This window comes from Carcharodon carcharias, chromosome 10 (assembly GCF_017639515.1).
Source record: "Carcharodon carcharias isolate sCarCar2 chromosome 10, sCarCar2.pri, whole genome shotgun sequence".
NCBI classification, from domain to species: domain Eukaryota; kingdom Metazoa; phylum Chordata; class Chondrichthyes; order Lamniformes; family Lamnidae; genus Carcharodon; species Carcharodon carcharias.
The window spans coordinates 155,831,655-155,846,405 of NC_054476.1; the positions used below are offsets into that span (position 1 = coordinate 155,831,655).

At 43.5% G+C, this 14,751-nt stretch overlaps 1 protein-coding gene across 3 annotated transcripts in view; it reads right to left on the reverse strand.

Annotated features, from left to right (window-relative positions):
* Positions 1-14,751, reverse strand: part of LOC121283418 (transmembrane protein 211) — a 269,223-nt gene that overhangs the window by 122,698 nt on the left and 131,774 nt on the right. For all 3 annotated transcript variants that reach the window (XM_041197981.1, XM_041197980.1, XM_041197982.1), the window contains one exon: positions 8,244-8,382. In XM_041197981.1, coding sequence (XP_041053915.1) covers positions 8,244-8,382 — 139 coding nt within the window. The remainder of the gene's footprint in view (positions 1-8,243; positions 8,383-14,751) is intronic.

Sequence of the window (14,751 nt, forward strand, 5' to 3'; positions counted from 1 at the left end):
ACCCCGCCTCCCTTCCCCTGGTCTCAGAATGTAAATAACAAATGGACTACAGTTTTGATTGACAGTCGCTCAACACTGTACTGCAGTGTGGCATCAATATGATTTGTCAGAGAGTGTTAAATGCCCAGTTTTTGCCTGACCTTAGTCACTACTGTGGATTGTGGGGGCAACAGCGGTAGAGATTAGATCAATTTGTTCTTTTCTTCGCCTGTGTCCTTGACCTCCTCACCTCATCCTTAACTCAACACAGGCCCAGAGCCAAGCTTGAGATCTGCCTATTCTGGATGGTTTAGTAACGGTAAGGTAGTAGCATAGTGGTATTGTCACTGGGCTTGTTATCCAGAGACCCAAGGTTTGGGGACCCAGGTTTGAATCCCACCATGGCAGATGGTAGACTTTGAATTCAGTCAATAAAAAAAGTGGAATTAAAAGTCTAATGATAACCATGAAACCATTGTTGTAAAAGCCCATCTGGTTCTCCAATGCCCTTTAGGGGAAATCTGCCATCCTTGCCTGGTCTGGCCTACATTTGACTCCAGACCTAGCAAGCCACTCAGCTGTATCAAACTGCTAGAAAGTCAACAAGGAATGAAAGTGGATGGACCACCTGCATCGACTTAGGCACTGGAAACGACAATAGCAACTCAGCCCTGTTGACCCTGCAAAGTCCTCATACTAACATCTGGGGGCTGGTGCCAAAATGTGTGAAGATAGATGTTATCATTTTTAATGTTTTTGGGAATATGATGGTATTCTATAAAGAAGGTGTGTATGTGTATTTATATAAATAATTAAACTGGGGGAAGGTTAGTAAAGACAGTTTGTCTGTGGGAACTGAGAGATAAAAGGTGAAGGTGGTAGATGCATGCATGTGTAATGAGAGGCTCTGATACGAGTAAATAAGTTGGGTTTTGCATTAGGTGATAGGTAGGACTTGACTTTTCAGCTGTTAAATTTCAAAGGGAGTTTAAGGAACTTTTACAACATACAAAGGTTTCATAAGTAAACAAGGGAAGGTTATTAAATTTTATTTGACCCGATAGTGGAAGTAATAGGAAGACAATAGGCAAAGTTGCATTCAAAGAGGTGGTTAGGGCAATGGAGTCTTGGATGAAAAGGAAGAAAGATAATTAGGGAAAGATGTTTCGTTGAGTTGAGGTGGCTGTGTGGGGAGATGTCCTGAGACTAGCTCTGTGCTGAGAAAAATTGTGAATTTGAGGCAGTCATCCAGTTTTAAGCCAGGAAAATCTTTGTTTTCAGAAAGCAGTCTGTTTCTGAACTTCCATCGGATGTCCATAGTAGAGTGGAAGAGAGTGAGAAGTTGTGTGGTATACTTTATTGAAGTAGCAGCAGTTTTTGCCTTGGGTAACATTACTAGGCTTTTCTGATTTAAAAAAAAATCTATAAGGGAGCTGTTGCCAAGCAGGTTACTTGTGTGTTCTGACCAAGTGAGTATTTTGGGGGAGTATTTTGTAAGACTGTTTCAATTGTGCGATTTTAATCATGTGTATTTAAGATTTTTTTCTTCTTGTTAATAAATCCTTCACTTTAAAATCCTAAAAATGTTACTGGAATTCTCTGCTTCTGGGATCAGTAGTTTTCCTCTTGTTTTCAAGATACAAAAACAAAAGTTATGATCAGTAAGACAAGTTTCCCCCTGCAATTTGGCTTGCTCAGTGCATAACATCGGCTCTGGTTGTAACTATGGGAGAGCTGTCCCACAGACCTTTTAAGCAACTGCCTGACATAGTCATACTCATGGAATCATAACTTAATGTCCCAGACACCACCACCACCATCCCTGGGTATGTCCTGTACAACCGGCAGGACAGACCCAGCAGAGGTGGCAGCTCAGTGGTATACAGTTGGGAGGGAATTGTCCTGGGAGTCCGCAACGTTGACCCGGACCCCATGAAGTCTCATGGCATCAGGTCAAACATGGGCAAGGAAACCTCCTGCTGATTACCATGTACCCCAAACCCGCCCCACCCACCCCTCTCCCTATTGATTACCACATACTGCACCCCCCACCCCCACCAGTACTTCAGCTGATGAATCAGTGCTCTTCCATGAACATGAAAACCCTCCACTGTGTAGTGTGACACCACCACCATGCTAAGTGGGATAGCTTTCAAACAGATCTAGCAACTCAAGACATCAGCAGCAGCAGAACTCAACCACATTCTGTAACCTCTTGGCCTTTCATTTCCCCACTCTACCAATACCACTAAGCCAGGGGATCACCCCTGGTCCAATGAAGAGTGCAGAAGGGCATAATAAGAGCAGCACCAGGCATACCTAAAAATGAGGTGTCAACCTGGTGAAGTGACAACGCAGGAGTACTTGCATGCCAAAAAGCATAAGCAGCATGCGATAGACAGAGCTAAGCGATCCCACAACCAACAGATCAGATCTAAGCTCTGCAATCCTGTCACTTCCAGTTGTGGATGCTGAACAATTAAACAATTCACTGGAGGAGGAGGCTCCACAAACATCCTCATCCTCAATGATGCGGGAGCCCAGCCCAGCCCAGCCGCAAAAGATAAGGCTGAAACATTTGCAACAATCTTCAGCCAGAAGTGCCGAGTAGATGGTCTATCTCGGTCTCCTCCAGAGGTCCCCAGCATCACAGATGCCTGTCTTCAGCCAATTCAATTCACTCCATGTGATACTATTCTCAAGCATCAGTAAAGTTATGGAAGGGGTCATCAACAGTGCTATCAGTCAGCGCTTATTTAGCAATAACCTACTCACTGATGCTCAGTTTGAGTTCCGCCAGGGTCACTTAGCTTCTGACCACATTACAGCCTTGGTTCAAACATGGACAAAAGAGCCAAACTCCAGAGGTGAGATGAGAGTGCTGCCCTTGACATCAGGTGTGGAATCAAGGAGTTCTCACAAAACTGGAGTCAATGGGAATCAGGGGGAAATTTCTCCGCTGGTTGGAGTAATACCTAGGACAAAGGAAGATGGCTGTAATTGTTGGAGGTCGGTCATCTCAGCTCCAGGATATCACTGCAGGAGTTCCTCGGGGTAGTGTTCTAGGCCCAATCATCCTCAGCTGCTTCATCAATGACTTTCCTTCCATCATAAGTCAGAACTGAGGATGCTCACTGACGTTTGCGCAATGTTCAGCAACATTCATGACGGCTCAGGTTACTAAAGCAGTCCATGTCCAAATGCAACAAGACCTGGACAATATCCAGGCTTGGCCTGACAAGTGGCAAGTAACAATTGCACCACACAAGTGCCAGGCAATGACCGTTTCCAACAAGAGAGAATCTAACCATCATCCCTTAACATTCAAGGGCATTACCATCATTGAAATTCCCACTATCAACATCCTGAGGGTTACCATTGACCAGAAACTGAACAGGACTAGCCATATAAATACTGTGGCTGCAAGAGCAGGTCAGAGGCTAGGAATCCTGTGGTGAGTAACTCACCTCCTGATTTCCCAAAGCCTGCCTGCCATCTAAAGGCACAAGTCAGGAGTGTGATGGAATATTCCCCATTTGCCTGGATGAGCGCTGATCCAACAATACCCAAGAAGTTTGGCACCATCCAGGACAAAGCAGCCTGCTTGATTGGCACCCCATCCACAAACATTCACTCCCTCCACCACCGACACACAGTAGCAGCAGTGTGTACCATCTACAAGATGCACTGCAGGAACTCACAAAGGTTTCTTAGACAGCACCTTCCAAACCCACGACCGCTACCATCTAGAAGGACAAGGGCAGCAGATAGATGGGAACACGACCACCTGGAAGGTACCCTCAAGTCAATCACCATCCTGACTTGGAAATATATCGCCGTTCTTTCACTGTTGTGGGGCCAAAATCCTGGAACTCCCTCCCTAAAGCACTGTGGGTGTAACTACACTACATGGACTGCAACGGTTCACAAAGGCAGCTCACCGCCACCTTCTCAAGGGCATTTAGGGCTGACAATAAATGCTGACCCAGCCAGCGCACCCACATCCCATGAATGAATAAAAAATGTTAACCATCTAGATGTCAGGTGGACTGCACAAGACACATTGATCTTTCTTTTGACATTAAAATTGTGGGGAATACAGCTTCAATTAGGCTTTATCGCTGAAAGGTTTTCAAACTCTTTGAAAGGTCTTGAGTTCATGATTTGAGCTCTGCTGGTTTATCGCTTACTGCAAGGATTCTTATTTTCCAGCCGACGCAGTGCTTTAGGAAACTGCTTTATAATTTAAAGTCAATATAAATTAGCTAACTACAGGCAGGGTTTTTAAGAACAAAATTTAAAGCTTAGTTTGGAGCCTAAATCAAAAAGCTTATGGGCCAAATCAGATCTGGCTATGTTGTAGTTAAAACCCCAAATGGCCATTAAGCAAATCGAATCCATTAAGTGAATTTCTCTCTCTCTCTCTCTCTCTCTCTCTCTCGGTGTACTGTGCATATACAGGAATGCTTATAATGATCAAAATCTTACTCTGACCTTTCAGCACGGAATTTCTGTGCTATTGTGAGAGAAAAAAAAATCTGAAGAGGTTCTTTGATGATACTGCAAAGGTCCACTTGCCCTCAGCTCTCCCTCTTGAGAGTGAGGTCTGCCAACCAGGAAGAGATGTGCCAAGATACCAGGGGTTGCTTGCCCCAAGGGTGTCCCTTAGGTTAACTTCAGATGGGGAGGTCAATGACACAGCTGCTATTGCAACAGCAGAAGAAGAGCAACAGATCTAATCTCCAACCCTGCTAAATTCCTATCTGAGGCACTCAAACAGGCTGCAGTCTTTCCCCGGTGAGGTTGAAGGAGGGGGAGAGCCAGAATGGACCGGTCTCTGTCCCTCTGGCAGCTGGCCCTGGATGGAATTTTATGGGAGGGGGATTTTACGGTCCCGCCAAAGTCAACGGAGTTTAGAATGGCTCGTCGCATTTTACAGCTCTGGCCCCTGTCCGCACCAACCCAAGGCAGTCACTGAGACCAGGAGTTTGTGAAAAAAAACAATGGGTTGTGGCAATTTCTGGCAAATTTCATTAGTACCACAACTCACTATGGCACTCAGTGACTGGAAAAATAATGTTCAAAAACAACAGGATGCTTGTTTGGTTGCATTTTGTTTACTTTAAAAAATTGCTTCTATTAGAACATGTGGATTTTTCTTCCACAGTGGGTGGCAGTCTTGAGGGGGAGACTTCCTCCAGTCCTGAAGCAGTTGTGTGGGCTGAGCAGATCCTTCTTGTAAGAGATGAGCCAGCTGGCTTGACTCACAAACATAGATTAGACCCACACAGAGCCTGAAGAAAGTACAGTCATAATTTAATTATATTAATACTGCAAAATAGCTGGTTGGTAGCTCTAGTGAATAGCACCTAAATAGGCAAAAGGACAACATCTGTATGAACTAACATAAGGAGACAAGACCTAGGTGTCGTTCTTAGAGAGAGCAGGGTTAAAGGACTTTGCTGATATAATTTAGTCCCCATTTTAAAGTCACATGTCCTGTCCTCATTTTTACATCATATACTTCTGCAATATTATTTACAGTTAAAGAACAACATTTATGTCAGCTTGGGGAGCAGAGAAGTTGAGCTGGTTGGAACATTGGAGTTATTTTGCAGCACAGGTGAGAGACCAAGTCGTGCAAAACTGAGAAGTTACAGCACTACCACTGGCAGGAAGTGGTAGCATCACATGACAAGTTTACATAGGCAGTTTCCATTCTAATTGAGGACATAGGAATTTATAATAGAAAAAGTTGATATGAAATTGTGACAGAAATAAGTAAGATCTTGTAGGCCCAAAGTGTGTGTAGATGTAACATTTTTAATATGTTGTAGACGTGCCCATCCATAGCAAAGAGAGGAAATCTTAACTCTGCCTCCATGTTCCCTCTTTCTGTAAATGTTAATCAACACAACAACATTTAAAATTTTCTGCAGATGGAAGGAAATTTGGGTGCCGGGGGGCTGGGTGGGGAGGGGGTGGTGGTGGTGGTGGTGGGGGGCTGCATAGTGTGTGAGATGAGTTTATGTTTGCCAGTCATCTCTGCTGATGATGGGTTCAAAGGTCATGCAGGCCAAGGGCTACACAACAGACCTGTAGTTAGTTTATTCACGAAATATTGTATGACAAGTCAAGGATGTGCCAACTTAAGTTATTGAGAGCAGACATTTTAAAAAAAATGCAAGGGTGAAGAATAATTAAAAATAGTCTGTAGGAAAAAGAACTGTTTAAGATACTAATAGGAACTGTGTCAATCAACCAGAATATTTCACATACAGAAGCAAAATATTGAGGATGCTGGAAATCTGAAATTAAAATGGAAAATGCTGGAAATACTCAGTAGATCTGTGGAGAGAGAAACAGAGGTAACATTTTAGGTGTATGATCTTTCAAGGCTGAGTATTTCCAGCATTTTCTGTTTTTTTTATTATTTCAGGATACTCCACATATCCGTTTAAAAAGTTCCAAGCAAGTATCAATTGTACAAATGACCATATTGAGTTAATTCTCAATTCTCCCTTGCTGCCAGAGAGACAGAGACCGATCCATTCTGGCTCTTCCCTCCTTCCGCCTCACCAGAGAAAGACTGCAGCCTCCTGTTTGATGTACCTTAGATAGGAATTTAGGAGAGTGAGGCTAAATAGCTTATCCTCCCTCTGAGGGGCTGATTATTACACACCCACATTTCCCTGTCAAGCTTGTTGATTTCTAACTGATGAAAACATTACGCATTAAATTAGAAAATCTTTCCAGGCACCATCAGACCTACTTTATCATTCACACTCAAGTTGGAACTTGTTCATTTTTGCCCATGTTCCTTACATAAATTATCATCTAAAACCAGCACAGACAGCCCAAATCTTTGCAATGCTATTCTTTTAACGAGTAGTTCTCTTCACTTTCTCTCCATTGCCTGTCGTGTATCATTCATCATCCCTTGGATCAACTGGCAGAAGACTCCAGCCTCCACCACAGTCACTTTCTAACAGAGACTTCAGAAGAGCCTGGGATGATCTGCGGTTTTTTGCCATGTGGCTGAAATAGTGATCACATAGGGGTGTTGCACATGGAAACTTGTCTCCTGCCATTACGGCACCAGCTTCCCTCACCCACCCAACTACATTATTGTTCAAGGCTTTGCTGATGGCTCGGTGAGTTTATCCGGTGAGTCCCGTTCACCTATCACACCTGTGCTCGCTGACGTACCTTGGCTCCTGGTCTGACAATGCCTTAATTTAAAATCTTCATCCTTGTTTTCAAATCCTTTCATGGCCTCGTCACTCCCTATCTCTTAATCTCCTACAACCCTCTGAGGTATCTACACATCTCCAATTCTGGCCACTTGCTTACCCGCGATTCTAATCATGCCACCGTTGGTGGCCATGCTTTCAGCTATCAAGGCTGTACGCTCCAGAATCCCCTCCCTAAATGTATCCACTGCTCCTGAAAACCTACATTTTTAACCAACCCTTTAGCCAGCTGTTCTGATATCTCATTCTGTGACTCAGTCGTCCGAAACATTTTTGTTGATACTGCTCTTGTTAAGCCCCTTGGGGTATTTTGTGGCGCTAAAGGTGCGACATATAAATGCAAGTTGTTGTTGTTTATTGTTGTAATTGAGTAATACAGAAAAAAAGAATCCCAGGTTTTATCAATGATCTGTGCTGGCTTGATCTGGGCAGTAACAAGGAAGCTACAGTCAGTCTTAGTGACCACCATAGTCAAACAGCTTCTCGGCACTTACTACTGAAACACAACTCTGAACAGCTGCCCCTTGGGTGAGCTGTTATGGAACTGTATTCCAGCAAGGAATCAATGCTGTCAGAAGGTGGGGGAGATGGAAGCAGAAAATTAATGAGAAACTAATATACTAACTTAGAACATAATTGGGCCAATTTTGGGTGTGTTTGTCAGCGAGGATCCTTGCCTGCTTGGTAAGCCTATTAGGAAATGTGCACTGTCTGTGAGATTTTATCCTTGTACTTAAAACAGATTTTCATTATAAACCTATACAGAATGTCAATTAATATCACACGAACTGGTCTATTACACCTGAATTCTTAATGCAAACTGCTGGTGGGTCATCACACAGTCTGCAATTAACTTCCAACTGTACAGTTCTCATGTATCCTATTCCATTCCCCTGTTTGTTCAATTACTGATCTGTAAATCCAACACAGTGCTTCCGTGGTATCGACATCACTGTGACAGACTGCCGGACAATATAACAGAGGAAGAAGTACAGGAGTCAGATCACTCACCTGCTGTTGTTTGCATGTAGCCAGCCAGTGTGCAGATCCTCTTCTCACACTGTCCGCTTGGCAGGAAGACAGTAACAATAGCCAACAGGGCGCTGGTAGCCAGCAGAACGCAGCCTCCGGAGCACAGAACAGCACTCGTCTGAAACATTAACAGATGGGCAAAGGTTTCAGTACCACTTCTCAGTTCAAACCTTCAATTAGTCAGACAGACCACTTGCTGCTGGATCCTGGTGGGCCCCACACACACATTTGGATATGCAACTCTTTCAGCAGGAGTGATAATTGGGCTTATTCCTAGCTAACTTCCACAGCAATCTTAAATAGATGTACATTGTGTATTCGACTTATGAAGGAGAGCGTGGAACTCATAATGGCATTGAATCCACCAGTCTCCTTTGTGATTGGAGTCGTTAACAGATGAAGCAAATTTAGATGCTTAAGTGGTGTGCAGACAATATGTTAAGATCATAGGACAGTTCCCCTATTGCTCAGGGGTTAAATATACCACATAGAGAGTTTGTTCTATTCCATGAAACCAGGCAGTGAAGGAGGAATAGGAGCCTAATCTTTAAACACTCACATAAGCTTTTATTTGCAGCGATACACATTACAAGCATACATCTCTGAACACAGCCACTGCAATTTCAGTCTGCTCCCCTTTATAGGAGCACAAGTGAATCCCCAGTTAATGCCCACTTACTGCATACAATTAATGTACAATTAACACAGTGCAGAGTGTACACGGTCACTATTGATCACAGGTGATGTTGTAGCAGGAATGAAAAACCCGATCAGACTTTCAGTCTGCCAATCCCCAATCCTGGGGCGGAATCCTGTGGAGGCAGTGTAGAAGCAATGGGAGCTTCATTTGCCAGCCACAATGGGAGCTTCTTTTGGGGAAGGTCTGCCAAATCATGAGCCAATCAGGAAGTGGAGAGGCCAGCAGTGGGCCTTTGCCCAGGATCAGGACCCTGGAGGCAGGGCTGCTGCAGGAACGGCACCCACCAGAGTCCCTGGATCACAGCGCAAACCCAGGCCACAGGTAAGTAATGGCGGGAAGGGTGTTGGGGTCATGGATAGGGTATTTAGGGGGTTCTATGAGGGTTGGCAGCAAGGGTAGGGTAGTGGCTCTCAGTGGGCCTTCCCCCTTCCCAATGCCACACCCTCGATCAGACACTGAGTGCCTTTGACGGAGGTAACATCCCTGGGAGATGATAAGCAGCCTGCACAGGTTTACATGTTGTGGTGACAGGCTCGCCTGCCACTGGGTTAAAACCAGCAGCAGAAGGATGAGGCCCTTAAGTTGTTATTAATTGTCCTCTTAAAGACCTCAATGGTGGCAGAAGGTTGACCACAGGCCTTCCTACCTCATATCTAATCGGGTGGAGGTGGGAAGGGCCTCACCCTCCTGCCTGATTAAATGCCCTCCCTGCCTCCTAACACAACACTAGAGAGGGCAGTCGATTCCGTCTTTTGGTTGCTGTCCAATGATTGTCGACTGGAAACAATATGTACTTCAAGACGTGATGAAGGCGAAATCACAAGTGTTTGGCTGCAGAAGTTCCTTAATGTTGGAAGAAGGTCTACAAAGGGAAACAAAGTGAAACCTGGGTTGCTGGCCTGTATATGAGGTCTACATACTGATAACTGTGGGAGATAGTGTCCAGCACGTTGTCAGCAGTCACCTACGTTTGCTGGACTGCTTCCCCTCTTGTTGGAGCCTCAGAAAACCACCTCCGTAGATGGCTCCCTGCTGACAACAGCAACACTGTCACATTGATATTATAGCCTGAGTTCAAATAGCTTTTAGACCAACCTCATTTATATTACAGCCCTGACTTAGTTATAACACAATCCCCAACTTTGGTTATATTACAGCCCAGAATCGTTTGCATTGCAATCTATTCTTATTTTGCATTACAGGGTGGACTTGCGTGTATTACACCATTGTCTCATTTATATTACAGCCATATCTCATATCACAGGATGTTGCCATGTGTACTACAAAACAGTCTGATTTATATTACAGGTGGCCCCATATTCTTTTTTTTATTCATTCATCGGATATGGTCATCACTGGTTTGGTCAACATTTATTGTGTTACGACAGTGGATTACAGCCCCAGATTACTTATGGGCATATTGAACTTTTGAAAAAGACATACATACAAAGACACTGAGTAAAAGATGGCTGAGAATGTAAAGTAACCGCCTGCTGGAAAATTCCTATGTGGATCATAGTTGACCAACTAGTCCAGAAAGAACATGGAATGTCGCACCTAAAAAGGTGTTAAGGATTACTTCAGACACAGACGCTTAAAAGAAAGAGATGAAATGCAGAAGACTGAACTTTAATCTCCTATGGTTGTGGAGACAATGGAGACTGATTACCAAACATCAGCAGAAACTATCTCCTGTTGAGGAATATCGAAGAATGTGGAAATGATCTGAGTTGAAAGAAAACAGACTCTGGCGAAAGACATGTTTTTTTTTGTTCCAGGAATACGCAATGAAATGGGTTAAAAAAGCTAGCTGCAGATCTGATCTGCGTGTTCTAGTTCTGGTGTATTAGTATGTGCTGTGAGAGACACAGCAGAAGAATATTGACCATGCACCCCTTGCAGGCAAAGGTGCCCTCTCTCTTTCTGTTACTGGAGATAAGTCCACAAAGAGTCAAAAAGGAAATAGGAAAGCTTCTTCAGCCAACTTGAAGAACCAAATGTCTCCAAACCAACTGCTAAACTGCCAAAATCAGCTCTACCAGAATCACCCAACTTAACGGCCACAACGTTTCAGCATCTACTCCTCAGGATAAGCCAAAAACAGATTTGTGTGTCTTTTCTTAATTTTTATTTTGGACTCAACTTCTCATTTCTGATTTGTGTGTATGTGCGTTGCATTTTTATTTAATTTTTTCTCGTGTTTTTAGTAACTACTAAACTTACTTTTTCTTTGACTCAAGAAAGCCTGGTCAAATTGACTCTGTCTAAAACATAAGTACATTTGGACTGGGAAAAGGTACCCATGGGGGTAAGGGATCCTCCTTAAATTACTCTTGTTATGACCAACCGAGGGGGTTGAATAAGGATGGGGAGCCAGCTCATTCCTCCTCACCTGGGAGCATAACAAAATTGGGGTCCTTTTCAGGAAGTTAACAACTTGGGGATCCTCACCCGGGGACTGGTTGTAACAACTGCCCATCCTTAACTGCCCTTGAGAAGATGGTGATGAGCTGCCTTCTTGAAACGCTGCAGTACATGTGGTGTAGGTACACCCACAGTGCTGTAAGGGAGGGAGTTCCAGGATCTTGATCCCACGACAGTGAAAGAATGGTGATATATTTCCAAGTCAGGATGATGAGTAGCTTGGAGGGTAACTTCCAGGTGGTGGTGTTCCCATCTGTCTGCTGCCCTTGTCCTTCTAGATGGTAGCAGTCGTGGGTTTGGAAGGTGCTGTCTAAGGAGCCTTAATAAGTTCTTGCAGTGCACCTTGTAGATGTTACATACTGCTGCCATTGTGCATAGGTGGTGGAGGGAGTGAATGTTTGTGGAAGGGGTGCCAATCAAGCAGGCTGCTTTGTCCTGTATGTAGTTAAGCTTTTTGAGTGTTGTTGGAGCTGTACTCATCCAGGCAAGTGGAGAGTATTCTATCGCATTCCTAGCTTGTGCCTTGTAGGCGGTGGACAGGCTTTGGGGAGCCAGGAGGTGAATTATTCACCACAGGACTCCTAGCCTCTGACCTGCTCTTGTAGCCACATTAATTAAACAGCTTGTCCAGTTCAGTTTCTGGACAATGGTAACCATAATGATAGTGGGGGATTCAGTGATGGCAATGCCATTAAATATCTAGGGGTGATGGTTAGATTCTCTCTTGTTGGAGATGGTCATTGCCTGCAACTTGTGTGGCACAAATGTTACTTGTCACTCTTCAGCCCAAGCCTTGATATTGTCTAGGTAATCTCATTTTGATTACAGCCCAGCCTTTGCTCAGTGTTTAAAACTGTGTTTTAAATTGCAACACATCTGACACCTATATTACAGCCTTGGCTCATTCATATCATGACACTTTTGTTTCATTTATATTACAGGCTCTTTAGTTCATATTAAAGCTCTTCACACTAAACACTACCTTCTTTATTTTACTGCCCAATTCATTGATATGGTTTTATTTTTTCAGCCTGTTGTCACAGGGCTGGCACAATGAACTCCTGAGGGGCAGCGACACTTGCTAGCATAGTCCGTTCCATTGTCACAATTCCTTAGCAACAGAGCTTCTCACTTTAGGGAGAGAGAGAAATCTGTTAGGTGCATCATCCCAGGCTGCTGTCACTAATATCTGTGTGGGTAGTCACAGATTGGCACTAACAGAGTTCAGGTACCAGGCTAGTTGTCCACCCTCAGACACATTGTATCTGTACCAAATTAGCACATCATCTCACTTTTGCAACAGATCAATGCAGGATGGAGGAAATGCTCTGCGACTTTAGTATTCTGGTATCTGCCCAGTGTGAGCCATTTCTGAGCAGTCAGTCACACACTATTGCCTGAGAGCTTGAAATTGAAAGCACATTGATGTCGATCAGAAATTTAAAGAATGATCTCTTTACAAACTGGGTCATCAACACTAAACTCTCTGTAAGAGTGGTAGAAGAGGAAAAGACAGATGTAATTGAAGTGTTTCATTGTGAAACACCATTCAGTTTAGATTATGGCTGATCCGCATCTCAACTCCATTTACCTGTCTCTGCTCTTCATCCTTTGATACACTTACGTAACAAAAATCTATCAATTTCAAGTTTGAAAGCTGCATTGGTCCTAGGATCCTTGGCTTTTTGGGTGGAGTGAGTTCCAGATTTTCCTGTCCTTTGCACAAAAGACACACATTATGTGATCTGGGTATTCAGCAGATCCCAGCACCCTGTACAATGGCACCCAATGCATATTAGCGCTGAGGACTGTGCTATCAGCCTGCTAATAGACATGCATTGTTTGTGATTCAGGTAAAACCCTTAAAGTGGAGGTAGCATCAAGCGTTGATAGAGAAAAGCTGCTTTTATATTGGGTGGCACATTTGCAGGTGCTACTGGATTTGCCAAGGCTGCCCGAACTGATACAAAAGAAACAGGTTCTGTCTGTCTGTCAGCCTTAGTTAGTCCAGCAAATTTATCTTGAGTTGTGTCAACTGCACAACTGCACTTGTGTCAACTGGTCACATGCATTGACAGCAGCAACAGCACAGTGCCTAACCCAATATTAAAGCATCTAAAGCTACTCAAACTTGAACCCTTTGAGCCATGGAGTGAAGAACAAGTGCAAGTGGGCTAAACTCAATGAGAGGGACAAAGCAGACTTTGCCTTGTGCCACTGCAAGCAAAAGGGAAAATCACCAAGGGAGAGTTGATCACGTGTGGGTCCCAGTTCCTCCTCACTACCTGCTCGAGGGATATCCGTGATCTGTCCTACTTAATATCTCACCAATCAAAGTTAGATTGAAGAGAGGGGATGATTGAGCTGAAAAACAGTGTTTGACACACTTATGCCTCATGGGCTGGAAGGGTTATAAAATGGCACTGCTTGAACTAGAAGCTCCTGTAGGCCTTCTGTTGCATTCACGGCGTGGGTCTCTGTCTTTCATTTGCTCACAGACACCCAAGAAAGTGGCACTGACATATCCTGGGACAAATCTCGGGGCCATGCCAGGACACATGGGGATCCTACAGAAGGAAAAGCAGGAAAAGCAGATTTGAAAACATGCAAATAAATATATCTCAGAATCTTGCTCAGATTATCTTAATACTATCCCTTCAAAACGCCCCCTACTAAGATCAAATGTTGAAATTCAGACTGATTGCATGATTCCTTCCTTAACCCTCTCTTCCAGCTTGCCATATCTAACCCCTTATTATTGATTTTTCCATCTCATTTCCTACTCTTTTTAACATTGCAGCTTTCTGTTAATTTTCATCGTCTAATCATTTTGGGGTATACCATTGTACCGGCAACAGTTTTTATCTTTATACTAAAAACCGCAAATGCTGGAAAACACTGAGCAGTCCAGCCAACACCATGTATTTTGTTCAAAAAAACATTCAAATTTTATCTGAAAAAGGAGCAATAAAAGATTTGGCCCATTTATAGCTACAAGCATATTTCTCATCCTGGAGCTAATGAATTGTCAACCTGAATTCAGGGGAAAACATGTTATTATCACATGTGGCTAATAAACTAATTACTGCAGGTTAGATGGTGGGAGTCATGTTGTTTTAGTGTGGTGACTTCACTGCTTAATAGTGGTGCTTTATTCTATCTTCATCACAAGGTTAATACACAGATTACATTTATTCCACAGCTAGGGTAACTTCTCCGAATCAATATTAATTTAACAGTAACTATTCATTTCACGAATGTTACTCTGCATTTTGTTTAGCTGGTTACTGCATCAAATTTCTCTAAACATTGGCTGGTTTGAAAGAAACACTTTCATTTATGTAGTGTCTTTCACTACCTCAG